The 25,769-nt window shown below is 42.6% G+C and overlaps 1 protein-coding gene and 1 long non-coding RNA gene across 3 annotated transcripts in view; one reads left to right on the top strand and one right to left on the bottom strand.

Moving 5' to 3' along the window:
* LOC106589507 (ras-interacting protein 1) overlaps positions 1–25,769 on the top strand; it is a 63,134-nt gene that overhangs the window by 31,755 nt on the left and 5,610 nt on the right. Inside the window, exons 6-17 of one of the 2 annotated variants that reach the window (XM_014179580.2) lie at positions 1,593–1,910; positions 2,855–3,003; positions 3,665–3,914; positions 4,075–4,112; positions 7,003–7,229; positions 7,369–7,481; positions 15,744–16,008; positions 16,114–16,292; positions 16,438–16,582; positions 16,783–16,970; positions 17,116–17,562; positions 21,735–23,357. In XM_014179580.2, the coding sequence (XP_014035055.2) occupies positions 1,593–1,910; positions 2,855–3,003; positions 3,665–3,914; positions 4,075–4,112; positions 7,003–7,229; positions 7,369–7,481; positions 15,744–16,008; positions 16,114–16,292; positions 16,438–16,582; positions 16,783–16,970; positions 17,116–17,562; positions 21,735–21,770 (2,355 nt within the window). In that variant the 3' untranslated portion in view covers positions 21,771–23,357. Of the gene's footprint in view, positions 1–1,592; positions 1,911–2,854; positions 3,004–3,664; positions 3,915–4,074; positions 4,113–7,002; positions 7,230–7,368; positions 7,482–15,743; positions 16,009–16,113; positions 16,293–16,437; positions 16,583–16,782; positions 16,971–17,115; positions 17,563–21,734; positions 23,358–25,769 lie in introns of those variants that run through there. The other variant, XM_014179579.2, reaches the window with a different exon arrangement.
* LOC106589509 (uncharacterized) lies at positions 7,345–24,679 on the bottom strand. Its single transcript, XR_001324859.2, has 5 exons — positions 24,536–24,679; positions 23,852–23,941; positions 8,360–8,399; positions 7,652–7,703; positions 7,345–7,427 (listed from the first exon to the last, which is right to left on the bottom strand). It is a non-coding gene; the product is annotated as an uncharacterized lncRNA (long non-coding RNA).

The raw sequence follows: 25,769 nt of genomic DNA on the forward strand, positions 1-25,769 counted from the left end.
GACGACAGAGGTGCAACATGCACTAACTCAAAATAATCTCCCACAAAACAAAGGTGGGAAAAACAACTACTTAAATATGATCCCCAATTAGAGACAACGATGACCAGCTTCCTCTAATTGGGGCTCATCCAAAAAAAAAACATAGAAAAACAGAAACTAGAACCAAACATAGAAAAATGTAACTAGAATAAACCCCTCAGTCACACCCTGACCTACTCTACCATAGAAAATAAGAGCACTCAATGGTCAGGACGTGACAACGTGCCATTGGAGCACAGGAATGATGGTTACTGATAATGGGCCTCTGTACGCCTATGTAGATATTCCATAAAAAATCTTCAGTTTCCAGCTACAATAGTCATTTACAACATTAACAATGTCCACACTGTATTTCTGATCAATTTGATGTTGTTTTAATGGACAGAAAAAAGCTTTTCTTTCAAAACAAGGAGACCCCAAACTTTTGAATGGTAGTGTAGGTAACCAAACTTTTCCAATAGAACACTTTTTCAGACACTTTCAAAACCAACAAACCATTGGCTCATTAGGCATTCAACAGGAAGTAAAGAAAGTAAAGAAAAGTACACTACTGTACAGTAGTGTCGATTTCAGTAGAGTAGAGTACCGTATGTGCTGTATTATACTGTACTTTATTGTACTGTGCTGAACATATCTACTTTCCTGCGCTCTACTGTATGGTACTGAACTCTACTCTGCTGTGCTGTACTGTGATGTCCAAACTTGTGAAACAAAGACGTCTATGATTGGTTCAGATATGGTCTGTTCCGGACCAACCAAATGTGGTCTTGTTTGGGGATGGAGCTCACTAGAATAATAGCCAGTGTGTTGAATAATACCCAAATATGCAAAATAAGGATATTGCATATTTCTACCTTTGTGTACCTATTCAGGATACATCACCATGAAGAGAATAATATCCATAATTACGAATTTCTGTATTGTACAGATCAGGGGCCCATGATGTAACCCATTATCATAATTATGTTACTGGATGTAAATCCATTTCACCTACTGTAGTTCAATAACCAAAATATATTTTTTTAACTCAAGATGTCATGTCATAGCTGACACCCCATTCTTTCTGCAGACATCTTTGAATCTTAATTCGGATTAGATGTTTAAGACATTTGAAAAATGTGGTCGCGTAAAAAACTGAGGGAGATTTTACCCAAATTCTTTTACTTTGTTCAAAGTAGTCCTTGTGCATAGAGTTGTATGGTTAGCAAAATTTTGAAATCAATGGTTTTTGTTTGGCATACATTTTAAAGTGAAAATTCGGAGTCAAAGTGTAATTCCGTTACCGTGGAATTGCCATTCTACAGATTGCTGGGGAACATTAGGCTCTTCATCCATACATGGGGCCTTCAAGGGGTGTTGGGCTCTGTTGATGATCAGGGGGATCTGGAGTTGTTCTTTTAAACCCTTTTTCAACTTCTATTTTTCTTACAGGCTGGAACACAAGGGCCGTGGTGCATGATGTCTGATGGTTGAATGTTGATATACTGTAGGGTCTTGACCCAATAAAGTAAATGGGATTTTACAATTCACATTCTCTCTCTTTTTATCCTCAGGACTTCGTCATCTACCTGCTGAACGGTTCAAGCACTTTGATTGGTCGATGTAGTGGCGAAGACAAGGAGAGGTCAAAGGTTGACTTCCCGCTCTCTGCCCCCGACATCCTGCCTCTTCACTGCTGCCTATGTCGTTATGACAACAACGATAAAGGTTGTTCCACCGTCCGCCTCCGTCCCTTCCACAGTGCTATGGTAACACGGAACGGGGAGACGTTGTCCAAAGAGGCAGGCCTTAGTCCAGGTGATGTCATCGGGATGGGACGTCACTACCTATTCTTGTTCAAGGAACCCACTGCCTGGGTTGTTATGCAGAAGGTGAATAAGTTTAGTCACTATAACCACGTTTCCATCCACAGTTTTCATGCGAGTAAAGTCTATACCGTATAAATAAAAATCACTACAGCTGTGATGGAAACCAGGAGTTTTGGTACAATTTTATAAATGGCAACAAATAATTTGTTTGTTTGACATCGTGGGATTGAAAATGATGCGAGAAATGGCAGTGGAAAAGTATTTATGCGAAAATATTGATATAATAACCATAATATCGAAGTAAACTTGGAGTCACACGATGACATGGTGTGTGGTCCTCCCACTATGACTCGGGAAATCATGCAGTTTATTAGGCTACAGATGAAATAAATGATGATGAACTTCACACCGTGGTGAAAACGCACTGTGATCTTGATGCTCCTTTCCAATAAATATCGAGGGTCTGATTCTAGTGACGTGATGATCGATGCTTGACTTCCGTTTGACAAATACAAATATTTGAGCTCTTATCCATAATAATTTAATTATGTAGACTAGCCTACCTGCACAGCCTACCTGCATTGAATTTGCGAGCTGTTGGCTAGAGCACATATGCTAATACCAGAGTTTTGCTATTTAACACAGTTTTTGTGATAAAAAAAAATTGGTAGAGTTGAAAATGCAATGGAAACATAATGAACTTTAGATTTTTATTTGCTGTATGAAAACTTGAGCGAAAAAGTACATTTTGTGTGCATTACATCATCACGCAGTGATTTTGATCTGCAACAAGTCCATCTGGTGGAAACACACCACTGGCTGGAAAATTATATTTTCTTTATGCCGATTTGAGAATATTTGCATTAAAATCAGTCTCCAGTTGTATGGAAACCTAGCTTATGAAAACATTTAGAACAATTTTGTTCTAGCTCTGTGTTTGTTACAAAACAGATTCTTTGGGCAGGTTTTAAGGTTAAAGTTTTACTTCTGACGCATTTTGTTTTTAGGTGAAGGACCCCACTTCTTCTCCCGATCCTACAGTTACTGCTGCTCCCGGGGTTCTGCCCCAGGCCACTACACTCGCTACTAGTGAACCAGCACTCTGCAACACCTGTATCTCAGCTAGGAGGGAATCTAGTGGGACCAGAGAAATAAGGTAACGTCTGCTCACAGGTTGCTGCTCCTCCAAGCTTTTAGTGATACAGGTCATTATCGTAAATTATGAAGATTAAATTAAAAAAAACGATTCACAAGTTTAAGGACCAGACATTGAAATGGGATTAGAATATTTATTGAGGAAATGAGAATGAGGATTCAGGAGGGGAATGAGAATGGACTGGATGAAGCCGAGAGCTACAGATGAAGGATCCAGAGGGGTAGAGTTTGGCTTGGAGTCTCGGGTAGACATCATCATCAGGCAGTGGTAGTAGGCTGCTGTGGTGATGGAAATCTCCCCATGAGATCCTTAGAAGAACATAAGAGATACTAGATAGAAGGCGGGATGCTAAACTTGATAAAGCTCGTAAACACACAGCATCGTGCCACGCTATATGCGCTGCAGAACAAACAGGAAGAACGTTAGTTTGGTCAGTTTTAAGTAGGGTGGCAGTGGTGATTAAGGAGAATGAGGACAGGTCGGGAGGCTGATTAGCAATGAGTTGCAGCTAATGCTTGTTGAGTTGCTAGGGAGCTGCGCTCAATGCAACTAATTAAAGTGTTGCATTCAAGTCTGGTCCTCTGCTGAATTTTTGTTCATTCTTAACACCATTAAAACATTTTTTAACTAGACACGTTTCCACTGACATGGTCTTCGTCAGGTCTAGAAGGGCCACAGCTTGCCTTAAAAACCCTGAGGGTCGCGACCTGAACCTACTCTACGTTGTGGAGCACGAGGATGCCGTCGTCAAGGAAATCATTGCCATGGGGAGTGTCCATAGAGACAAGCCGCCGTTGACTGTAGCATTCCTGCTGAGTGTGTGTGTCGAACATTCCGCCACACACCTCCAAACCTCAGACCTCCGCAGACTACTGCTGCTCATAGCGAGCCAGCTCCAGAATGCCATGTGGGTAAGTGACGTTACTGTATGTTACTTTATATTCAATATGGCTGTATGAGTGATCATCTTTTATTTTCTCTTAAAGTGTATGTGATAAATTATATAACTATATTTGGATCAGAAAAGTTTGTAGGCCTAATATTTCATTTTGTCCCAATGCTTTGTAACAGGAACACACCAAGGAGCTTGCTGCTAATCAACCAGAAGTGTGAGTGCCTGCACAAAGCCAACTATTTCCATCTCTGTATTACACATGAGTTATACAGTACCAGTCAAACGCTTGGACACACCTACTCATTCCAGGGTTTTTCTTTATTTTTTACTGTTTTCTACATTGTAGAATAATAGTGAAGACATCAAAACTATGAAATAACACATATGGAATCATGTAGTAACCAAAAAAGTGTTAACCTCTCTGGGCTAGCCAGTGTAATCCCGTGGCGCGATTTTCAAATACCTTAGAAATGCTATTACTTCAAATTATCAAACATATGACTATTTTACACCATTTTAAAGACAAGACTCTCGTTAATCTAACCACACTGTCCGATTTCAAAAAGGCTTTACAACGAAAGCAAAACATTAGATTATGTCAGCAGAGTACCCAGCCAGAAATAATCAGACACCCATTTTTCAAGCTAGCATATAATGTCACAAAAACCCAGAAGACAGCTAAATGCAGCACTAACCTTTGATGATCTTCATCAGATGACACACCTAGGACATTATGTTATACAATACATGCATGTTTTGTTCAATCAAGTTCATATTTATATCAAAAACCAGCTTTTTACATTAGCATGTGACGTTCAGAACTAGCAAACCTCCGGTGAATTTACTAAATTACTCACGATAAACGTTCACAAAAAACATAACAATTATTTTAAGAATTATAGATACAGAACTCCTTTGTGCAATCGAGGTGTCTGATTTTAAAATAGCTTTTCGGTGAAATTTTGCAATATTCTGAGTACATAGCCCAGCCATCACGGCTAGCTATTTAGACACCCACCAAGTTTAGCCCTGACCAAACTCCGATTTACTATTACAAAAGTTTGATTACCTTTGATGTTCTTCGTCAGAATGCACTCCCAGGACTGCTACTTCAATAACAAATGTTGGTTTGGTCCAAAATAATCCATCGTTATATCCAAATAGCGGCGTTTTGTTCGTGCGTTCAAGACACTATCCGAAGTGTAAATAAGGGTCACGAGCATGGCGCAATTCGTGACCAAAAATTTCTAAATATTCCATTACCGTACTTCGAAGCATGTCAACCACTGTTTAAAATCCATTTTTATGCCATTTTTCTCGTAAAAAACCGATAATATTCTGCCTGGGAATCTGCGTTTAGGTAAACAGAGGAAAGAAAACAAAGCATTCGGTCGACGCGGGCACGAGCCTGAGTCTCACAGTACTGTAACCAGCCACTATCCAAACGCGCTACTTTTTTTCAACCAGAGCCTGCAAAGCCACGATTCAGCTTTTTGACGCCTTCTGAGAGCCCATGGGAGCCGTAGGAAGTGTCACGTAACAGCAGAGATCCTCTGTAATGGATAGAGATAATCAAGAAGGGCAAGAAATTGTCAGACAGGCCACTTCCTGCATGGAATCTTCTCAGGTTTTGGCCTGCCATATGAGTTCTGTTATACTCACAGACACCATTCAAACAGTTTTAGAAACTTTAGGGTGTTTTCTATCCAAAGCCAATGATTATATGCATATTCTAGTTACTGGGCAGGAGTAGTAACCAGATTAAATCGGGTACGTTTTTTATCCAGCCGTGTCAATACTGCCCCCTAGCCCTAACAGGTTAAACAAATCAAAATATATTTTATATTTGAGATTCTTATTTGGTAAAAGACCAAGTCAATATTATGTGAAGTACAGCTCAAATAAGTAAAGAGAAACGACAGTCCATGAATTTCATGACATGAATTTCAGTCAATGCGGAAAATGTCGAGAACTTTGAACGTTTCTTCAACTGCAGTCGCAAAAACCATCAAGCGCTGTGATGAAACTGGCTCTCATGAGGACCGCCACAGGAAAGGAAGACCCAGAGTTACCTCTGCTGCAGAGGACAAGTTCATTAGAGTTAACTGCACCTCAGATTGCAGCCCAAATAAATGCTTCACAGAGTTCAAGTAACAGACACATCTCAACATCAACTGTTCAGAGGAGACTGCGTGAATCAGGCCTTCATTGTCTAATTGCTGCAAAGAAACCACTACTAAAGGACACCAATAAGAATAAGAGACTTGCTTGGGCCAAGAAACACAAGCAATGGACATTAGACCGGTGGAAATCTGTCCTTTGATCTGATGAGTCCAAATTTGAGATTTATGGTTCTAACCGCTGTGCCTTTGTGAGACGCAGAGTAGGTGAACGGATAATGTCAGCATGTGTGGTTTCCACCATGAAGCATGGAGGAGGAGGTGTGATGGTGTGGAGGTGCTTTGCTTATGACACTGCCTGTGATTTATTTAGAATTCAAGGCACACTTAACCAGCATGGCTACCACAGCATTCTGCAGCGATTCGCCATCCCATCTGGTTTGCAGGTGGGACTATCATTCGTTTTTCAACAGGACAATGACCCAAAACACACCTCCAGGCTGTGTAAGGGCTATTTGACGAATTGAGTGCTGCATGAGATGACCTGGCCTCCAAAATCACCTGACCTCAACCCAATTGAGATGGTTTGGGATGAGTTGGACCGCAGAGTGAAGGAAAAGCAGCCAACAAGTGGTCATGTGGGAACTCCTTCAAGACTGTTGGAAAAGCATTCCTCATGAAGCTGGTTGAGAGAATACCAAGAGTGCAAAGCTGTCATGAAGGTAAAGGGTGGCTACTTTGAAGAATCTCAAATATAAAATATATTTTGATTTGTTTAACACTTTTTTGGTTACTACATGATTCCATATGTGTTATTTCATAGTTTTAATGTCTTCACTATTATTCTACAATGTAGAAAATAGTACAAATAAAGAAAACCCCTTGAATGAGTAGGTGTGTCCAGACTTTTGACTGGTACTGTACTTGCCACTGTATGATTATAGGCATAGGATCTGATTCCAGATCTGTTCCTTGGTATCCCAGTCTCTGTAGTGACCCAGAGGAGCAGCAGACTCTCAACCTGGCAGAACTGGTCTCAGGCCTGCGTACCCTGGTGGTCTGGATGTCCAACGCCCTGGAGCTGCTGTATTACATCCAACAACAGATGCCCCAAACACTGGCCTGGAGGTCACACATGGAACAAGGGGTGGAGGCAGAGGGAGAGGAACACAATGACAAGGGGGATGAAGAGAGGGAGGAGGAGAGTATGGGTTAGTTTTGGGCTTTTCTAGCCTAGCCTCACCTTCTAGCCAGGGGACTAAAAGAGTCTAAAGAAAGCCTACTATGAACTTTACGTAGGATCCATAACATCAATTAAGACATTTACCTATATTTTCTGTTTGTTGTCAGCCCTGTTGGAGATAAGGCTGTCGTGTGTGAGGTCGGCCAGTGAAGAAGCCATGACGGTTCTGGAGGAAGTTATCATGTTGACCTTTCAGCAGTGTGTCTACTACCTCACCAAGGTCAGTATCCCACACACCTGAACTTTAAACTCCATCAGTCACATTTTTAGTGAGTTCAGCACCAGAGACTAGACCAGGGGTACACAACTCTGGCCTACAACTGCAGAACTTTAACGGACTAAACTCCTCAGCAACACTCTACATATCCCCTGATGTAGTAGTTAGCTCACCTTGCTTTAGCTTTTCCCTTCAGGGCCTGATGGGTTTGTTGTGTCTCTTAGTCTGAGAAAGAAAAACAGAGAGGGAGTCGGTACAAAGAGTCCAGTTAGTTAGTCCTCTCTAGAGTAGAGCCCTGAGAGAGGTTTTCTGATAGAGCAGCCTTATTGGACTGCTACACTAGGGGCTTTATTGCTGGCCACAGACAGACAGCAGGGGTATTGTAGGGCTGTGTGTGTGTGTGTGCGCGTGCGTCAGGCCTCTTGTCATTACGGAGTTTAGAAGTGTTGCCAGGTGTGTGTGTGTGTGTATACTGTTTGAGAGGACCTATTGGCAGCTGGGGTACAGCTGGTTGCCCTATATCAGTCGGCACACCATCAGTCAGTGTGTAGTCTGACAAAGAATTCCACAATGGAAGTTTACTTTGTCATCTTTTGATCACTCCTTGGTGAGGGTCAGGGATAGTTGTTAGACACAGTCCTAGTCATAGACACAGTCCTCACCCACCTCCACCACCCTCTGCCTAACCCTGCCTGTGACCTGTGACTGCACACTACAGTACCACCCAAACCAAGAGAACATGACTTAGTCATGTACAGGTTGCCACGTCAAGCGTTAGCCATGTTAGCATTAGCATTAGCCAAGGTAAATTAACTCAAGCCGAGCGTTAGGTGCAGCCTATGCTAAATGCTACGCTAACTGGAAGTCAGTTGTATGCTTACTGAGGCAGACGAGGCCATGGCACCGTTCCGTATCTGTTTCCTGTCCAGGAAGGAAGTGGGAGGGAAAGAGCATCATCACTATAGTTTATCCAAAGAGGAAACAGATTAGATTCCCGGAGAGGGTTCAGGGATAGGCAGGCTAGCAGGTTAGCAGCGGTGACCTATTGAACTGTACAAATCAAATCAAAGTTTATTTGTCACGTGCTCCGAATACAGCAGGTGTAGACCTTACAGTGAAATGCTTACTTACAGGCTCTAACCAATAGTGCAAAAAAGGTGTTAGGTAATCATGACAGCATTGGTGCAATGGCATTTCAACTGACTCAGTCTACAGCTAATGACAAGTGATTCATCCAACAGATACAACCTTCTCTGTTATGTCTCCTGGGTTTCATAACCACGTCTTTATAACAATTCAATTATGATGAGACAGGAGACTGGAAACACTTCAACCATTTATCTGGAACATGATCATCTTAACACACATAACTCCCATGATGCTCTGCGGCACAACCCCAATATACAACATCTCCTCCCCACCTAGTTAAATTGTCCCCATTGTGAACGACAATAATTGTTCTACAAGTCCAAGCATCTAGGTTCCAGCCTAACTCTTGTAGGGTAACGGCGGTCAACCTGACTCTCAACAACGTCTCTTGACTGAGGCGTTGACACAGGTGTAGGTATTTGAGTAGCCTGTGTCACAGTCTCATCACACACTTGTGTTGTTGCGGCTGAGTCAGTGTCGTGAGAACATGACTGTGAGCCCCAAGGTGATGACGACTGGGTTAGGGTGTCACCCAGTAACAATTCTGGACCCATCATGACTGGTGGTTCTGTCGGTGTGGCTTTACTCAACAGTAACTGCCCACTGGGCACACTTCGTAATTGGGTAACATTTGGTTGAGACGTTGATCAACAAGATTACAATGTACCGTAAATTCCGGACTATAAGCCGTAACTTTTTTCCCAACTTTGAACCTCGCGGCTTAAACAATGACGCGGCTAATATATGGATTTTTGCCGTTTTTTCTCAAAAAAAACACATTCTGTGACGTGCTCAGTTTTTTGGCGGCATGAAGCTTTCATTAGACCAATGAAATTGCCGAACGGGTTAAGGTCAAACAACTTTTTTTTGTTTACTGTTTAGATTAAATCGAGCGAATTCTCAAACTTCCCATCATTCTGATTACGGTAGTCATTTTGTCACCCTCATCATGGCAAAGACACGGAGAAATGCATATGATGCAGCTTTCAAGTTGAAGGCGATTGATCTGCCTGTTGGAAAAGGAAATAGAGCTGCTGCATGGGAGCTTGGTCTTAATGAGTCGATGATAAGACGTTGGAAACAGCAGCGTGAGGAATTGACTCAGTGCAAAAAGACAACTAAAGCTTACTGCTAATTTTTTATTTTTGTTACAAGCCGTGTTTCATTTCAAGCCGTGTTTCGTTAGCTATTTTTTTTTTACAGCCTTTGTTAAAGCCTATTTATTTTTTTACCGAGCCTATTTATTTTTGTTACAAGCCGTGTTTCGTTAAAGCCTGTGTAAAGTTAATTTGTTTCAATGTACCGGTAGGCACCTGCGGCTTATAGACATGTGCGGCTTATTTATGTTCAAAATATATTTTTTTATTCAGTGGATGCGGCTTATATTCAGGTGCGCTTAATAGTCCGGAAATTACGGTATGTATATTCACCTACTCAAAGAGACGGCCAACAGTTATTTTTTAATTTTGGTAAGATCGAGTTTGAAAACTATACTCGACTAATAATTACCTCAGTGCATTCATAAAGTATTCAGACCCCTTGAATTTTTGCACATTTTATTATGTTGCAGCCTTATTCTAAAATGTATTACATAATGTTTTCCCCTCATCAATCTACACACAATACCCCATAATGGCAAAGCAAAAACAGGCTTTTAGAAATTTTTGCAAAAAAACAACAACTAATAACTGAAATACCTTATTTACATAAGTATTCAGACCCATTGCTATGAGACTCGAAAATGAGCTCAGGTGCATACAGTTTCCATTGATCTTCCTTGAGATGTTTCTACAACTTGATTGGAGTCCACCTGTGGTAAATTCAATTGATTGGACATGATTTGAAAAGGCACACCCTTGTCTATATAAGGTCCCACAGTTGACAGTGCATGTCAGAGCAAAAACCAATCCATGAGGTCAAAGGATTTGTCCAGAGAGCTCTGAGACAGGATTGTGTTGAGGCACAGATCTGGGGAAGGGTACCAAAACATTTCTGCAGTTTTGAAGGTCCCCAAGAACACAGTGGCCTACTCATTCTTAACTTAAAGAAGTTTGGAACCACCAAGACTCTTCCTAGAGCTGGCCGCCTGTCCAAACTGAGCAATCGGGGCAGAAGGGCCTTGGTCAGAGAGGTGACCAAGAACCCGATGGTCACTCTGACAGGGACTCCAGAATTTCTCTGTGGAGATGGGAGAACCTTCCAGAAGGACAACCATCTCTGCAGCACTCCACCAATCAGGCCTTTATGGTAGAGTGGCCAGACGGAAGCCACTCCTCAGAAAAAGGCACATGACAGCCCACTTGGAGTTTGCCAAAAGGCACGTAAAGACTCTCAGAGCATGAGAAATAAGATTCTCTGGTCTGATGAAACCAAGATTGAACTCTTTGGCCTGAATGCCAAGCGTTACATCTGGAGGAAACCTGGAACCATCCCTACGGTGAAGCATTGTGTTGGCAGCATCATGCTGTGATGTTTTTCATCAGCAGGGACTGGGAGACTAGTCAGGATCAAAGGAAAGATGAACAGAGCAAAGTACAGAGATCCTTGATGGAAAACTGATCCAGAGCGCTCAAGACCTCAGACTGGGGCAAAGGTTCAGCTTCCAACAGGACAATGACCCTAAGCGAACAGCCAAGACAACGCAGGAGTGGCTTCGGGACAAGTCTCTGAATGTTCTTGAGTGGCCCAGCCAGAGGCCGGACTTGAACCCGATCGAACATCTCTGGAGAGACCTGAAAATAGCAGTGCATCAACACTCCCCATCCAACCTGACAGAGCTTGAGAGGATCTGCAGAGAAGAACGGGAGAAACTCCCCCAATACAGGTGTGCCAGGCTTGTAACGTCATACCCAAGAAGACTCAAGGCTGTAATCGCTGCCAAAGTTGCATCAACAAAGTACTAAGTAAAGGGTCTGAATACTTACGTAAATGTGATTTGTCCGGGGTTTTTTTTTTATACATTTGCAAGAATTGTCTGTAGATTGATGAGAAAAGTATATATTTGATCAATTTTAGAATAAGGCTGTAGCATAATAAAATTTGGAAAAAGAATACTGAATACTTTCTTTTAATATATATTTTACTCAAACCACACCATGGACAGTATGTTTGACACCCCTGCTGTAATGTCTTTCATGCTACCCAGCTCTCCATTAAAGACTTGTACATGTTTATTTAAGATGGCCGCTTGTGTCTCCATGTGTCATTGCAATCCAGTGTGATTCACAAACTGCCCAGTAGTGATGAATAGTCCCCTTTCACAACGTAGAGTGGGAACTTTTCAGTTTGTCCATTTAACTAAACAGTGACCTCAGTGATGCCTCTCACGGCGACAGATTCACCTGTGTAAGTCTTTAACACGATGTGTACTTGTTGAAGTGGAAAGTGTTTGTGTCTTTTTGTAGACTGTGTCTGACACGAGATACAACTGCCCCTGTGTCTATCTCCATATGCACTGGTTGCCTCTAGCAACTGAGAGACATAGTAGCCCTGCCACAGTCCGTATATTCAGTTCGACTTCCTCGTCGGATGAGTCATTCATCTCAGTGGTCTCTTGCTCAAAAGCGTGAACATGTCTCTTTTTCCTTTTGTTGGAATGTTTCTTTCTTCTTTTCAGTCTTTGACATTTTCTCTTTTTGTTTCTGCACGCTCGCTCAGTGAGGCCCTTTTTTAACACAGGCTCGGCAATCCATGTCCTTACACCAGCCTGATGTCCCCCCGTGCCACAGCGGAAGCATGTGCCTTCATTTCTCTATCTGGGATTTTCAGTTCCAACTCTGTGCACTTTTCCTGATGAACTCAAGTGCTGAGCCTCTTTAGCAGCTAGTTCCATGGACACACTGACCTTCAATGGCTCTTGACAAGGTCAGATTACTTTCAGTCAATAGTCTCTTTTGTGTAGCTTCACTCTGTAGCCCACATACTAGTCTGTCTCTAATGTTGTCATCAATAAACTCTGATAGTTTATTTAATGCAGCAGCAAAGCATTGTCATCTGATTCTCCCTCTTCCGGATTTCTTCTGTGGAACCTAAACCTTTAAGCAACTAGTGGTTTTGGTGAAACGTGTCCTTTCAGTATTTCCACAATATCCCCATACGTCTTATTACCTGACCTGACTGGCTGTAGGGGCAGCAGGTAACCTAGTGGTTAGAGCTGACAAGGTAAAAAATCTGTTGTTCTGCCCCTGAGCAAGGCAGTTAACCCACAGTTTCCCGGGCGCCGAAGACGTGGATGTCGATTAAGGCAGCCCTCCGCACCTCTCTGATTCAGAGAGGTACAACTGAAAAATGAAGGCACGTGCTTCCGTTGTGCTTCCCCTTTCCCCTGTAGCAGGCTGCATAGTAAACTAATGTCTTTGGCCCCGTAACACAAACAAAACAAATTGCACAATTTTGTCCTCATCAATGTAATTTACAATAAAATATTCAAACCATTTGTTATGAGCTCCACTGCTCAACACTTTCATCAAGCTGTCCAACATTTCAAACAATTCCAGACATTTTTCATTTCTCAATAGGCTCCTGATTATCGCTCACTTAAATATTGTCCTCAACCACATTTTCCTCAGTCACGTGATCTTCATTCACTTCACTCACTGACTTTTCATCCTCAAGTTAGCTCATTTAGCAGTTTTTAATTCCAGAGTTTGTCTTCACAGTTGAATAAATGTTATTTCCTTTACTGTATATCCCTCCCATTTTAATCTCTTTGTTTTCCTTCTACGACGTCCATCTTGAATCCTTTTCTGCCGTTCATGACGACGCTAACTTTCTCTCTTAGCTAGCTCGACTATTCACGTGCCTCTGCTAGCAATACACTGTGGTAACATAGAGCCAGTACCACGGAAAATAAGTTTTAAACTTCTAAAAACCAACATCTTCTGGACAGAATAGTTGCTGTAGGTTCAGACTTACTCGTCGTCAATCTTTTGTTATGTCACCTGGGTTTCATAACCACATCTTTATAACAATTCAATAATGATGAGACGGGAGACAGGAATACAGGTCAACCATTTATCTGAAACGTGATCATCTCAACACACACAACTTCCATGATGCTCTGCGACACAGCCCCAACACACAACACTCTAGATAAGTTTGTGGTTTACATATTTTTGCACAATGCAGAAGGAAATGGCTGTCCAGTCTGTGAACTACCTGGCCTCAGTATCCATTTCTGCTGTGCTGGGATGCATTTGAGTCATACGATCCTGAGGTTTTCCAGATGTTTAGGTCATGTATGTTCATTCATGGATGACAATGTAATACTTATTGCTATATCTAAATTCATGTAAATCTAGTGGTTTATTGGTGTGTCTCATGATTCCTTTTTCCAAATCTATCCTCGAAATCTCTGTTTTGAGCTCATGATCCTACTCAAGCTGTGTAGTCCTAGTGATTGTGTGGTTCTAAGCTAGTGTTGCTCCTAGAGCTGTGCAGAGCTCTGTAGTTCTGGTGATTGTGTTGCTCCTAGAGCTGTGCAGAGCTCTGTAGTTCTGGTGATTGTGTTGCTCCTAGAGCTGTGCAGAGCTCTGTAGTTCTGGTGATTGTGTGGTTGGTGGGTTTCTCTGGATGTAGATCTCCTCATCGATCATATATGTCAGGACTAGAGCGCCAGTTAGTTCTGACAGTTGGACTGGACCAAACAATGCTAGGAATGTGTTAGCAGCAGAGGCGAGCTGTGTGTGCTTGTGTGTGTGTGTGTGTGTGTGTGTGTGTGTGTGTGTGTGTGTGTGCGCCAGGCTAACATTCATGGGGAAAGCTTCTCAAAGCCCCACTTCTTCACAGATCTCTATTCATCTTTGTATGGCAGCCAGGGTTATTTTTGATAGGAAAAGGGTGTTTATCGAGGGCTGCCTATATGTGTGACTATGTGTCAAGGTGTGTTCTGTGGGGGGGTGTTCAAGAGACAGGAGCTCAGAATTTATATTCTCCCTCTCAATACTCTCCTTTGTCACACCGTTCTGAGACTACTGGTCTGGTCTGGGTGGGTGGGTGGGTGTGGGTGTGTTGCATGTGGGCCTGTACTGTGCATGTGCTACCGTTTTCTGAGCAAATTCAAATGTAAACCAAACAGAGCTGAATGGTCTGTCTAAAGCTATAATAACAGAAATGAAAGTGTGTGTGCTGATGTTGGGATCATGTCGTGCCATTCCATCTGGTGTAGGGGAAACAGATGCTGGTGTGGGCTGGAAAACAAAAGCCTCTTCTGGTGATCGTCCGGTCCCAGAGGAGGACCTGGCATGAACACACACACACACACACACACACACACACACACACACACACTCTCAGCCTACAGGGCATGATAAGTGCCATGGCTACATGTGGCATTACAGTGAAACACTGGAACATGTTGAGGGTGGGTCATTGTTTTGTTGGGCATCTGGTGATGAGCTACATTTTCCAAATGAAAACATGGACACATTGTTTGGGTCTATTTCTCCTGATTTCCAGTGTCTCCTGTTTGGATGTCATGGGAAACGTTACGCTGATATATGCAACGGCTTAGGACTCATGAATGTACAGTATATAGGCTAATAAACCAGAGCAATAAGCATGGAGATATATAGTCACTATACTGCTGTACTATACTGTAAAGGGATGTGAAGGAGAGGAAGTCACTCAGAGTTTCTGTACTGTACCACTCAGCAGTTTATCATGCCAAGCCCACACAAGCCAGATTCACAGGCTTTTTTCACAATACATATTCAGCTCTGTAGGAATGTCAATCCACGGAGCTCGCTGGCTGGTGTTTCCAGTGCCAAGTGAGATTGGGAAGAGGGGTGGGGTGGGGGAGAGGAGAGTGCTGAGGGACAGGGATGGGTGTGGGGGGGGGGGCTTGTTCTGTCTGACTACAATTAGCCAGAACAAAGCTATCATTGTCATAGCTAGCCTGCCCTGTAGAGCAGAAGAAAGGGGGCTTTTGGCTGAGAAGAAATAAGAGAGAGAGAGTGGCTGCAGACATTAACTGTAGTCTAGTCTCCCACTACTCTCTCTGTCAGACCTCATCTCTGGTCAAACACCCACATTCACAGCGAAACCATTCTGCTGCAGGGGGAGCGGTATAATTTGTTATATTGTATATACAGTATCTTGTCTTTGTATCCCATCTAGACTCTGTACCCAATTCTGCCTAGTTTGCTGGACAGTGACCCATTCAGGGGGAGCAGTGGGCTGCTTCTCCCCGAGCAAAATGAGACGTTCCTGGATAGCAGTGGTGTGCAGGTCCCTGGAGAGACAGACCAGGTTCTGGAGGTCCTGACAGAGACCAGCAGACTGCTACAGGACTGTCAGCTCCACCATGAGATCTCCTCTCAGCTCCTGGCCTATCTCTTCTACTTCATCAATGCTTCACTGTTCAACACACTCATGGAGAGAGGTGAGGACACACAACACACACACACACACACACACACACACACACACACACACACACACACATTCTCTTTCTACGTCATTAACACTGATCTTTTTGTGAGTGAAGGTTCAGAGGATGAATTCTACCAGTGGTCCAGAGGGGTCCATATCAGCGCTAACCTAGACCTGCTACTGGACTGGGCCCAAGGATCTGGATCTGGACTGGGTGACTTAGTTGTGGAACATCTCCACACACTCTCCTCTGCTGTCAACCTACTGGCCACTCCAAGGGAACAACTAATGCAGGTCAGAGACGCTCATACACACCTGCATGTGCGCACACACACACACACACACACACACACACACACACACACACACACACACACACACGGGAGAGAGGAGGTGACACACACACACTCACCCCTCCACACACACATTTTCCCTGTAGTCCTCCTGGGAGTCCCTGCGGTGTGCGTTCCCCAGTCTGAGTCCAGCCCAGCTCCACCACCTGCTGAGAGGCTACAGCCCAGCCACACCCTGGCCCCCACACTGGGCCCCTTCTGATGAGGATCAACTAGCTACACAGAACACCGGTCAGTTGGTTGATTGTCTGCTGTTAGTCCACTATAGTAAACGTCTGGCTTGTTTTGTGGCTTTGTTTTTTCACTGTTGCCATTTCAAACTGAGACAAGCAAACCAGCAACATAGACACAGTATGATGACTACATGATATTTGTGCTACATGATCCTTTGATTTACTTTCTCTTAACCCCTCTTGCCCTCCTCTCACTAGCTGATATCCTGGAGAGTTTTGACAGCCACCCTCCCCTGGTGCTGCCCAGCTCTGGTTTCAGCCTGGGGCTCGGGGAAGAGGTGACAGACTCAGGTCTGGCTGGACAGCTCAGGAGGCTTCAGGAGTTTATCAGCAACCTGTCTGTCAAAGAGTCACCAGGGAACTTCAGTCATATGCACACGCAACAGGTAACACATTTGGTTCACAACTGTTGCTTGAATTAATTAGACATGGGTTTATATCTATATGATACTGGTTTACTACTTTTTTGTGGAACTATTTTGTTCTAGAACTCTTTTAGAACTCATATGCTTTGTTCTGGAACTCCCACAGGATTATGCTGTTCCCACGGAAGCCAAGCTGACAAAAATGGCAACTCTCCCAAAGGCCTCCCTGGAGTCTCTCAAATCCCCCCCCGTAGAGAAGGTCCTACCTCTGGCCTCTCTCCCCAGCCCCTCTCCCCCATCACCCCCCTCTCAATTATCTACGCCCTTTCCCCCCCAGCAAAGCCCTTCTCCCCCAAGTGATTTGAACTCTTGTGGGGCCCTACTGACCCAGAAGCTGAAGAGCCTGGAGCTCCAGTTCAGAGAGACAGACCTAAGCCCCCTCACCCAGAGGAGGTCTGCCCTGGACCCCTCCTGCCTCCTCACCCCTCCTAACACCCCCCACAGCCTGGAGCTGGTTGAACCAGAGACTGAGCATCAGGAGGATGAAGAGGTGTTTACTCTAGAGCTACAGAGAGGAGATAGAGGACTGGGATTGGCTCTGGTGGATGCAAGGGTGAGTGACAGAGACGATGATATACACTTAAAAAAAAGTACTATTTGGATCAACCCCCCCAAAAAATACTTCAACTGATTACAAGTAAATTAATTCTCATTTGAAAAAAAAACTACATTTGTTGAAACCAAATATATAATTCAATGCCAACAGTTATATTTGATTATTACCAAACCTATATTTCAAGTCTACTTTTCCCCTTTCGTTAAACCTAATAAATAACAAATACAACCTAATGTCAACCTACTGGCCACGCCAAGGGAACAACGCATGCAGCTCAGAGATGCTCATACACAATGTGCATGCGTGCATGCGTGCATACACACATGAGAGAGGGCAAGGGTGACACACACTTAATACAGATTTCTTTCCTTTGTAGTCCTCCTGGGAGTTACAAACAATTGGATTGTCTTATCCAGAGCAACTAACAGGAGCAATTAGGGTTAAGTGCCTTGCACAAAAGAACATGAACAGATTTTTTTTACCTAGTTGGCTCAGGGATTCAAACCAGCCTTCAGTTTCTGTCCCTACACTCTTAACCACTAGGCTACATTTACTTACCACAATATCATAACTGACTATGGCTACCTTATCGCAGACATCTTATCAGGCTGTTTAGTTTCATGTGCACTTATGGCAGTATCTTTACAGAAGCTGGCAGTATTCAGGTTTAAATTGGAAAAACAAATCCAAATAGACCAGATTAACTGGAATGACATTCAATCTCACGGGTGGACAAAAATAACAAACTGAAAGCCACACCCCCAATAAACAACACCTCCAACTCTTCTGATTGGCTGCCGCCGCTACATTGCCCCCACTGCTTTTCAATGCACATGCCATGAGGTGTTGAAAGCAATTAAGAAGCTTTCATTCAATTCCAAAAATCACATTGATCTGAAAAATTCTTTATTTGATTTCAGACAAACTGAATAGAATAGGTTGAACAAACCAAAGTGTAATTTTAGATCATTCCAAAAGTGTACTCTTCTCTATTCTGACCCATCTGAAACATCCTGCAGCTTTCCAGGACCAGTGGTGTTTGTGCTGTCTGAGTGACTGGCCTTAACCTTGGTGAGGTTCATCTTTAGGTAATAACTCATTCTGAAAACATTCACTTTAGACCTCCCTGGTAGCCCTGATGGCTATCTGAGATAACTCACTCAGAGAAAAAACAACAAGGTCCAAGGTCAAATCAATGAAGCTCAGATGACAGGAGTAGCCATTTTTATCATTTCCTCTATCTGCCCTAAAAAACAGGTTTTGTCATATATAATTGTATGATGTTCTATACATTCTCCTCCACACCTGGGTCCAATAGTCCAGCATGGTGGTCTGAGAACTGTTTGTTTTCTTAAAAATAACAGATAGGTAAGAGCTTTTAGGACTGGGTTTTTATCTGGGTTTGCATTTTTGAGGTAATTAGTAGACATGAGAGGATGCAAATGGACTGCTTTTGGTATGCATTGTTTGGCCACTCGGTCTCTGGAAGTGTATTTTGTGTCAGACATTGCCTCCTGGTGGTCTGGAACTAAGTGCAATTTCGATGTTCATGAAACTCATGAACATGAGGAAATAACCTCATGTCACAGTGAGTAAGGTTTACATGCACCAGGGCCGTAATTATAATATGTATTGGGGGGGACACCTCCCGCCCAATTTTTCAAATATGCTCAAAATGTCCCCCCCCCCCTCCCCCAACGTATTGATATAAAAAATAGAACAACTTTTTTTTGGTGCTATGCTAAGGCAGGCAACCACGCACCGCTGTCCGAAATAATCATTAGCAAATGTAATCATAATTATAACTTAACAAATTGCCATTATTATTACTACCGGTTCTAGTATTACTGTGTACTGCAGTTCTGCGTGTGGCTTGTCCAAGTGGTGTTGCCGTACCCCAGCAGAAGCCGTTGCTCGACTGTTGTGGGTACAGATAATCGATGTCAAACACTGTACTGTCTTTCTATTTCATTACTTTCAAATGTATTAACAAGTGGAAAACTAGAATGTAATATGAGTGTTACGTAGGCTATTTCACTGTCGATTGTGACGATTTTAACGTCAACACGTCATTTTGCGCGGAACTGTAATTGTGGAAATAAATATTTTGCAAAAAAGTGTCAGTAATTGCATGGTGTGGAAACAAACGTTTTTGGTAAAAACGGGCCGATTTGCGAGTGCTAATCAATCAACAATCACTAACGTTAGCTATCATACTAACTCACCTGGAAAGTTCATAAGTCACATTCACCCAGCGATCAAAAATGGTACTCACGCGGGCGTATTCAACTAACGTTAATGTCTTTATTGAGTCAATGTTTCTGGATATAATAATCATTGCCATTCAGATCAGAAATCGTTAGTAATCCATTCCTGATCAACAGGGCAGGGAGAGCAGGTGACATGGAGGTGAGTGAGTAAAGGAGCAAATACTGATGACTGAACTGATATCACCGTGTTGGTGTTGTTCCTAACACACAATTAATATTGGCACAGCTGAGGTTAGGTTTAGGCACAGACCTCACTGAGGTTAGGTTTAGGCACAGACCTCACTGAGGTTAGGTTTAGGCACAGACCTCACTGAGGTTAGGTTTAGGCACAGACCTCACTGAGGTTAGGTTTGGGCACAGGGCTCACTGAGGTTAGGGTTAGGTCAATGGGTGGGGGGCAGGGGAATATTCTGTCTTTGGACTGGGGTAACCAACTTACTACACGTCAGTTGCAATGATGGTCCTGGAGCAACTTTAATTATGTTTTAGGAACAACACTAACATGGCGATATCAGATCGTGCAAATATTGATAGTTAAATAGTCTTAACCACCAATATTTGCACGATCTGATATCGCCGTGTTAGTGTTGTTCCTACGACATCATAATTAATGTTGCTCCAGGCCCATCATTGCAATTGACCTGTAGTTAGTTGGTTACGAATAATGACATCACAACAGTCTAATCCTAATGTACAGACAGACTCCTGTTGGCCTCCATATGTGTATCAACATTCTTTATAATCATTAGTTTACAGATAATATTTATTTCATGTTCACTCTGGTGTGTTCAGAGTAGAGAGAGGGAGGGAGAGAGGGAGGGAGAGAGGGGGGAGAGAGAGAAGGAGAGAGAGAAGGAGAGGGAGGGAGAGAGAGAAGGATAGAGGGAGGGAGAAGGAGAGAGGGAGAAGGAGAGAGAGAGCACGAGGATGCCGACAGGGCAGGGAGAGCAGGTGACATGGAGGCGAGTGTCAGCACTTAGTACACTAACCATCACTAAATGCTGAGTGGGCTTCATCAAGTTCACTTCCAGGACAAGCAATGAAGTGCACTTTCAGGACAGGCTGTACTTTTGACACAATAGTTTTTTGAAAATAAGCAAGTGCACTATGGTCATATTTTACACTGATTTCATGGCATGCATCCAGCTCTTCAGTCTCTAATATGGAGATACTTATCCAGCTCTTCAATACAGAGGAAATGAATCATTAAACATTTTATTAATCATTAATTGATGTGGTTATAATATTCCCAGAAGGCACAGGAGTATTCTGCCCTACCAAGCAAAAAGGCAGTAACTGCTCAGTGTATAACTGAGAAAAAGGGATTTTATTTACCTTTGTTTCACAGTAACTTTATGCAGAGGCTGTGGTATGCTCTCAAGCTTTTTGTATCTCTTACTAATTACCTTAATCATTCATTGAAACTCAAACTGTATTTCATTACATTTCATAGAACTGTAACTGTATTTGTGACAACGGCTATGCAATCATGTGTGTTAGCCTAAACTTTCAACTGTAAGTGCCTGACAATGCACAATGCCACAATGAAGTGTTGGAATATACTGTATATATATTTTTAGGAGGTAGATCAGCTTTAATATTGCAGATAGATTGTGGCTTCCATCAATGTAATTGCATAATTTCCAATCCCATATATATATACAACATACATACATACATACATACATACATACATACATACACCCAGTGCATTCGGAAAGTATTCAGACCTCTTGACTTTTTCCACATTTTGTTATGTTACAACCTTATTCTAAAATTGATTAAATTGTTTTTTCCCCCTTATTAATCTACACACAATACCCCATAATGACAAAGCAAAAACCCACCACAGTAAACACTATGCATATGAGCCAGCAATGAATTAATCTTGTCTTTCAGGACCAATGGAAGGCAAACAACAATATGAGCGAGTAACCATCCCATCTGTCATGCAGGGTTGAGTGGCCAAGCCCACGTGTCCTTACGACCAAGAGAAAGGAGTGATTTTATCATCAACGTCCTCTTTGGTCATGACTGTCTTGTTTGTTCATGACTGTCTTGTTTGTTCATGACTGTCTTGTGTGCAACCCTAGACACAGTTTGTGTTTTCCTACAGTACGTGTTTGTTCAAAAACTGACGTGTTACCAACTGCACACATGAGAACCTATGCGGAATGTAAGCATGTTTTCACACAGGCAATTTGCTATGGTGGCCAAGGGTTTCACAATGTTTCAAATGGCAAATTGAATCCAGTAGGTTACTGTGACATGTTTTGAGGCATTAAAATGTTTCATTTGTTATTTGCTGCCAGCTTATCTGGCCACAGTTTGTCATCCATTGTTCCTATGCCAGGTAACTTTAGCATAGTACATTTTACTATAAGTAAAATAAGCCCTCATGCAGTTTATCAGTACAGACTGCAAATCTTACCCTTACTCCGGCTGTTGTTGTTTTTTGAAATTGTTCCAGTTTATCTGAAACGTGTACATTGAATGGGCAAGTCAAGGAAAGTTAAATTGGTCTATGGCTGGATTTAGAATTCAAAGGGAATGCTATACGTAAGCATCAAAAAATGTCATTTTTCTAATTAATAGTCTGTATGGGCTATCAGACCCTAGATGTTATGTATTAGTACATTTAATGCTGACTTGAAGTTAACATTTTAAACAGAGTGCATCCTGTGAGAATCCAGTGCTCTGCATATTTAGCCCAAAAATGTGTATGTTAAATACAAGCTGTCATTTCACCTCTAGACTCCTGATGTCTTTAATTGCCAAATAATTCTCCAATAGTAATGAAAATTCTACAAGTATACATTGGAATTTTTTTATGCAATAATATTCAACAAACTGGACAAGTTATGTAAGTTTTGGCTGCTACGTAAAGGGAAAGGGGGATACTAGTCAGTTGTATAACTGAATGCATTCAACTGAAATGTGTCTTCCGCATTTAACCCAACCCCTCTGAATCAGAGAGGTGCGGAGGGCTGCCTTAATTGACATCCACATCTTCGAGAACAGTGTACAAGTACATATAAAGTTTACTCAAGTTTAAAATGTTAAAGCATCGTATGTGGGAATGCACTGCATATTAAGCCTCAGAAATACTTATGTTAAATACAAGATATCATTACACTTGTCTACTGATGGTCTGAGCCAATGTAGACTTGTAGAATGTGTCATTATTACTATTAGAAATCAATTTGGCAAGGAAAGAAACTAATCCATACTAAAGGGACACTACTTTGATGCTAATAACACTTTCAACAAACTGGGCAGATGTTACGTAAATATCAGCTGCTATGTATAAGCACATTGACTTGACTCATTTAAAATGTTAAACAACAAAGCATGAGAGAATTCAGTATACGGCATATTCAGCCTCAGAATTTCATGTTACGTACAAGATATTACACTTGTCTACTGGTGACTTGTATTTTTCATGCCAAATGAATCTTCAATAGTAATGAGTTCTGAAAGTCTACATTGGATTGGGTCTAATAAAACGTCTGAATCTTTAAATGAAGGACTTTTATGCACCAGCACAATATCCCATAATTCTAAAAACATTTCGTTCATTTAAAACAAAGACACACATTCATGTGTTAGATTTGTTTCGAAAACTAATCAGTTTGTGGTTGGTGTCTATATGCATAACTTCCTGGGGCCCAGCCACCGACTATGTTCGTCGGACAACACAACCCATGTTGGTCATCCAAAGGATAACCCTGGCTGACGATTCGATGCATTGATGCCTTTACCCTTGCCCACTGTGCACATTGGCCCTGGGCGAGCAAGCTCCCTTCACAACTCTCTAGTCTGCATGGGGCATGTTGGATTTGATTTCCTCGTCGGCCATTGAGAGGATGATCCCTGGACTGATAGATCGTTCTTTCTCATACGTCTGGCAACAGTGCGTTCTGACACACCAAGGACTTGTGCAATGCTTTCTCCTGGCAAAAACTGGGCAAACGGTTCCTGGAGCTGGCTCTAAGGTACAGTGTGTCTGGGCCTACCGGTTCGTCCTTGCTCCAGGTGTAGTGGCTCATCTTAAGGTACATCATCTTCTCAACCTCTGACACGGTTCAGCAGTTCCATCAAAGGTCCTAAAACATATTCAGGGATGTGACTGACGTTAGACACGGCACTGATGAAAGTGAGCTCTTGATTGCAGGTGAATTCCAAAAAGTCTAAATCGATTGCTGGGTAATTGACCACCCGCAAGAGGCTGGTCTGAAGCCTCTCCATTATGTCATTTATTTGTAGAACCCGAAGACAGAGTGACGAGGTTATTATTGATGTCAGTTAAACTTGTGTTAGGCTACTTAGCTAGCTAACTTAGCTACTTTTTGATAACTCATTAGAAAAACTAATAACGCCAATCAATAACTTATTACTATACCTAGGTACTGCATTGTGGGTCCTTGACTAGGGCGACCTTGTGGACAGTAAACTTTCTCCTTTGAGATATTTCATCCTCCTTGCTAGCTAACCATTACCATAACTGTAATTGGTACTTCAACAGTGGCTAGCTAGACACGCTTACTCCTTGCACAACAATGTGTCATTTTGTCAGTGACGTGAGCTAACTAACTAGGTAACGCTAGCTATCATATGCCACGAGCCGAGATCAACTGTGTGTAAGCTAGTTAGTTAGCCAGCTAGCTAGATGTCATTTGCTGATGAAATTTCACATTTACCTTTCACTCATGGCTTTTCTTACGATCCTAACAATTTACGAATGGATTTTCTTTACGTATGGATCCTAATGATACATACGTTCAACCTTTTGGCACCTTTTTGGCTCCATACAACCCTCCAGTGCTCCAATGTGCATGCTCAGAGCAAGGTAATACTGCATGTATTTTTATAAACTGGCTGGTTGGAGCCATGAATGCTGTTTGGCTGTATACCACGGGTATGACAAAATAGTTATTTGTACTGCTCTAATTATGTTGGTAACCAGTTTATAATAGCAATAAGGCAATGGAGCAGTGTGTGTGTATATATATATATATATATATATATATATATATATATATATATATATATATATATATGATTAAATAAACTGGATAATATAGAATAAAGGGAACACTTAAACAACACAATGTAACTCCAAGTCAATCACACTTCTGTGAAATCAAACTGTCCACTTAGGAAGCAACACTGATTGGCAATAAATTTCACATGCTGTTGTGCAAATGGAATAGACAACAGGTGGAAATTATAGGCAATTAGCAAGACACCCCCAATAAAGGAGTGGTTCAGCAGGTGGGGACCACAGACCACTTCTCAGTTCCTATGCTTCCTGGCTGATGTTTTGGTCACTTTTGAATGCTGGCGGTGCTTTCACTCTAGTGGTAGCATGAGACGGAGTCTACAACCCACACAAGTGGCACAGGTAGTGCAGGTCATCCAGGATGGCACATCAATGCGAGCTGTGGCAAGAAGGTTTGCTGTGTCTGTCAGCGTAGTGTCCAGAGCATGGAGGCTCTACCAGGAGACAGGCCAGTACATCAAGAGACGTGGAGGAGGCCGTTGGAGGGCAACAACCCAGCAGCAGGACCGCAACCTCCGCCTTTGTGCAAGGAGGAGCAGGAGAAGCACTGCCAGAGCCCTGCAAAATGACCTCTAGCAGGCCACAAATGTGCATGTGTCTGCTCAAACGGTCAGAAACAGACTCCATGAGGGTGGTATGAGGGCCCGATGTCCACAGGTGGGGGTTGTGCTTACAGCCCAACACCGTGCAGGACGTTTGGCATTTGCCAGAGAACACCAAGATTGGCAAATTCGCCACTGGCGCCCTGTGCTCTTCACAGATGAAAGCAGGTTCACACTGAGCACGTGACAGACGTGACAGAGTCTGGAGACACCGTGGAGAACGTTCTGCTGCCTGCAACATCCTCCAGCATGACCGGTTTGGCGGTGGGT

The sequence above is a fragment of the Salmo salar genome, chromosome ssa28, assembly GCF_905237065.1.
Source record: "Salmo salar chromosome ssa28, Ssal_v3.1, whole genome shotgun sequence".
In the NCBI taxonomy this organism is placed as follows: Eukaryota; Metazoa; Chordata; class Actinopteri; order Salmoniformes; family Salmonidae; genus Salmo; species Salmo salar.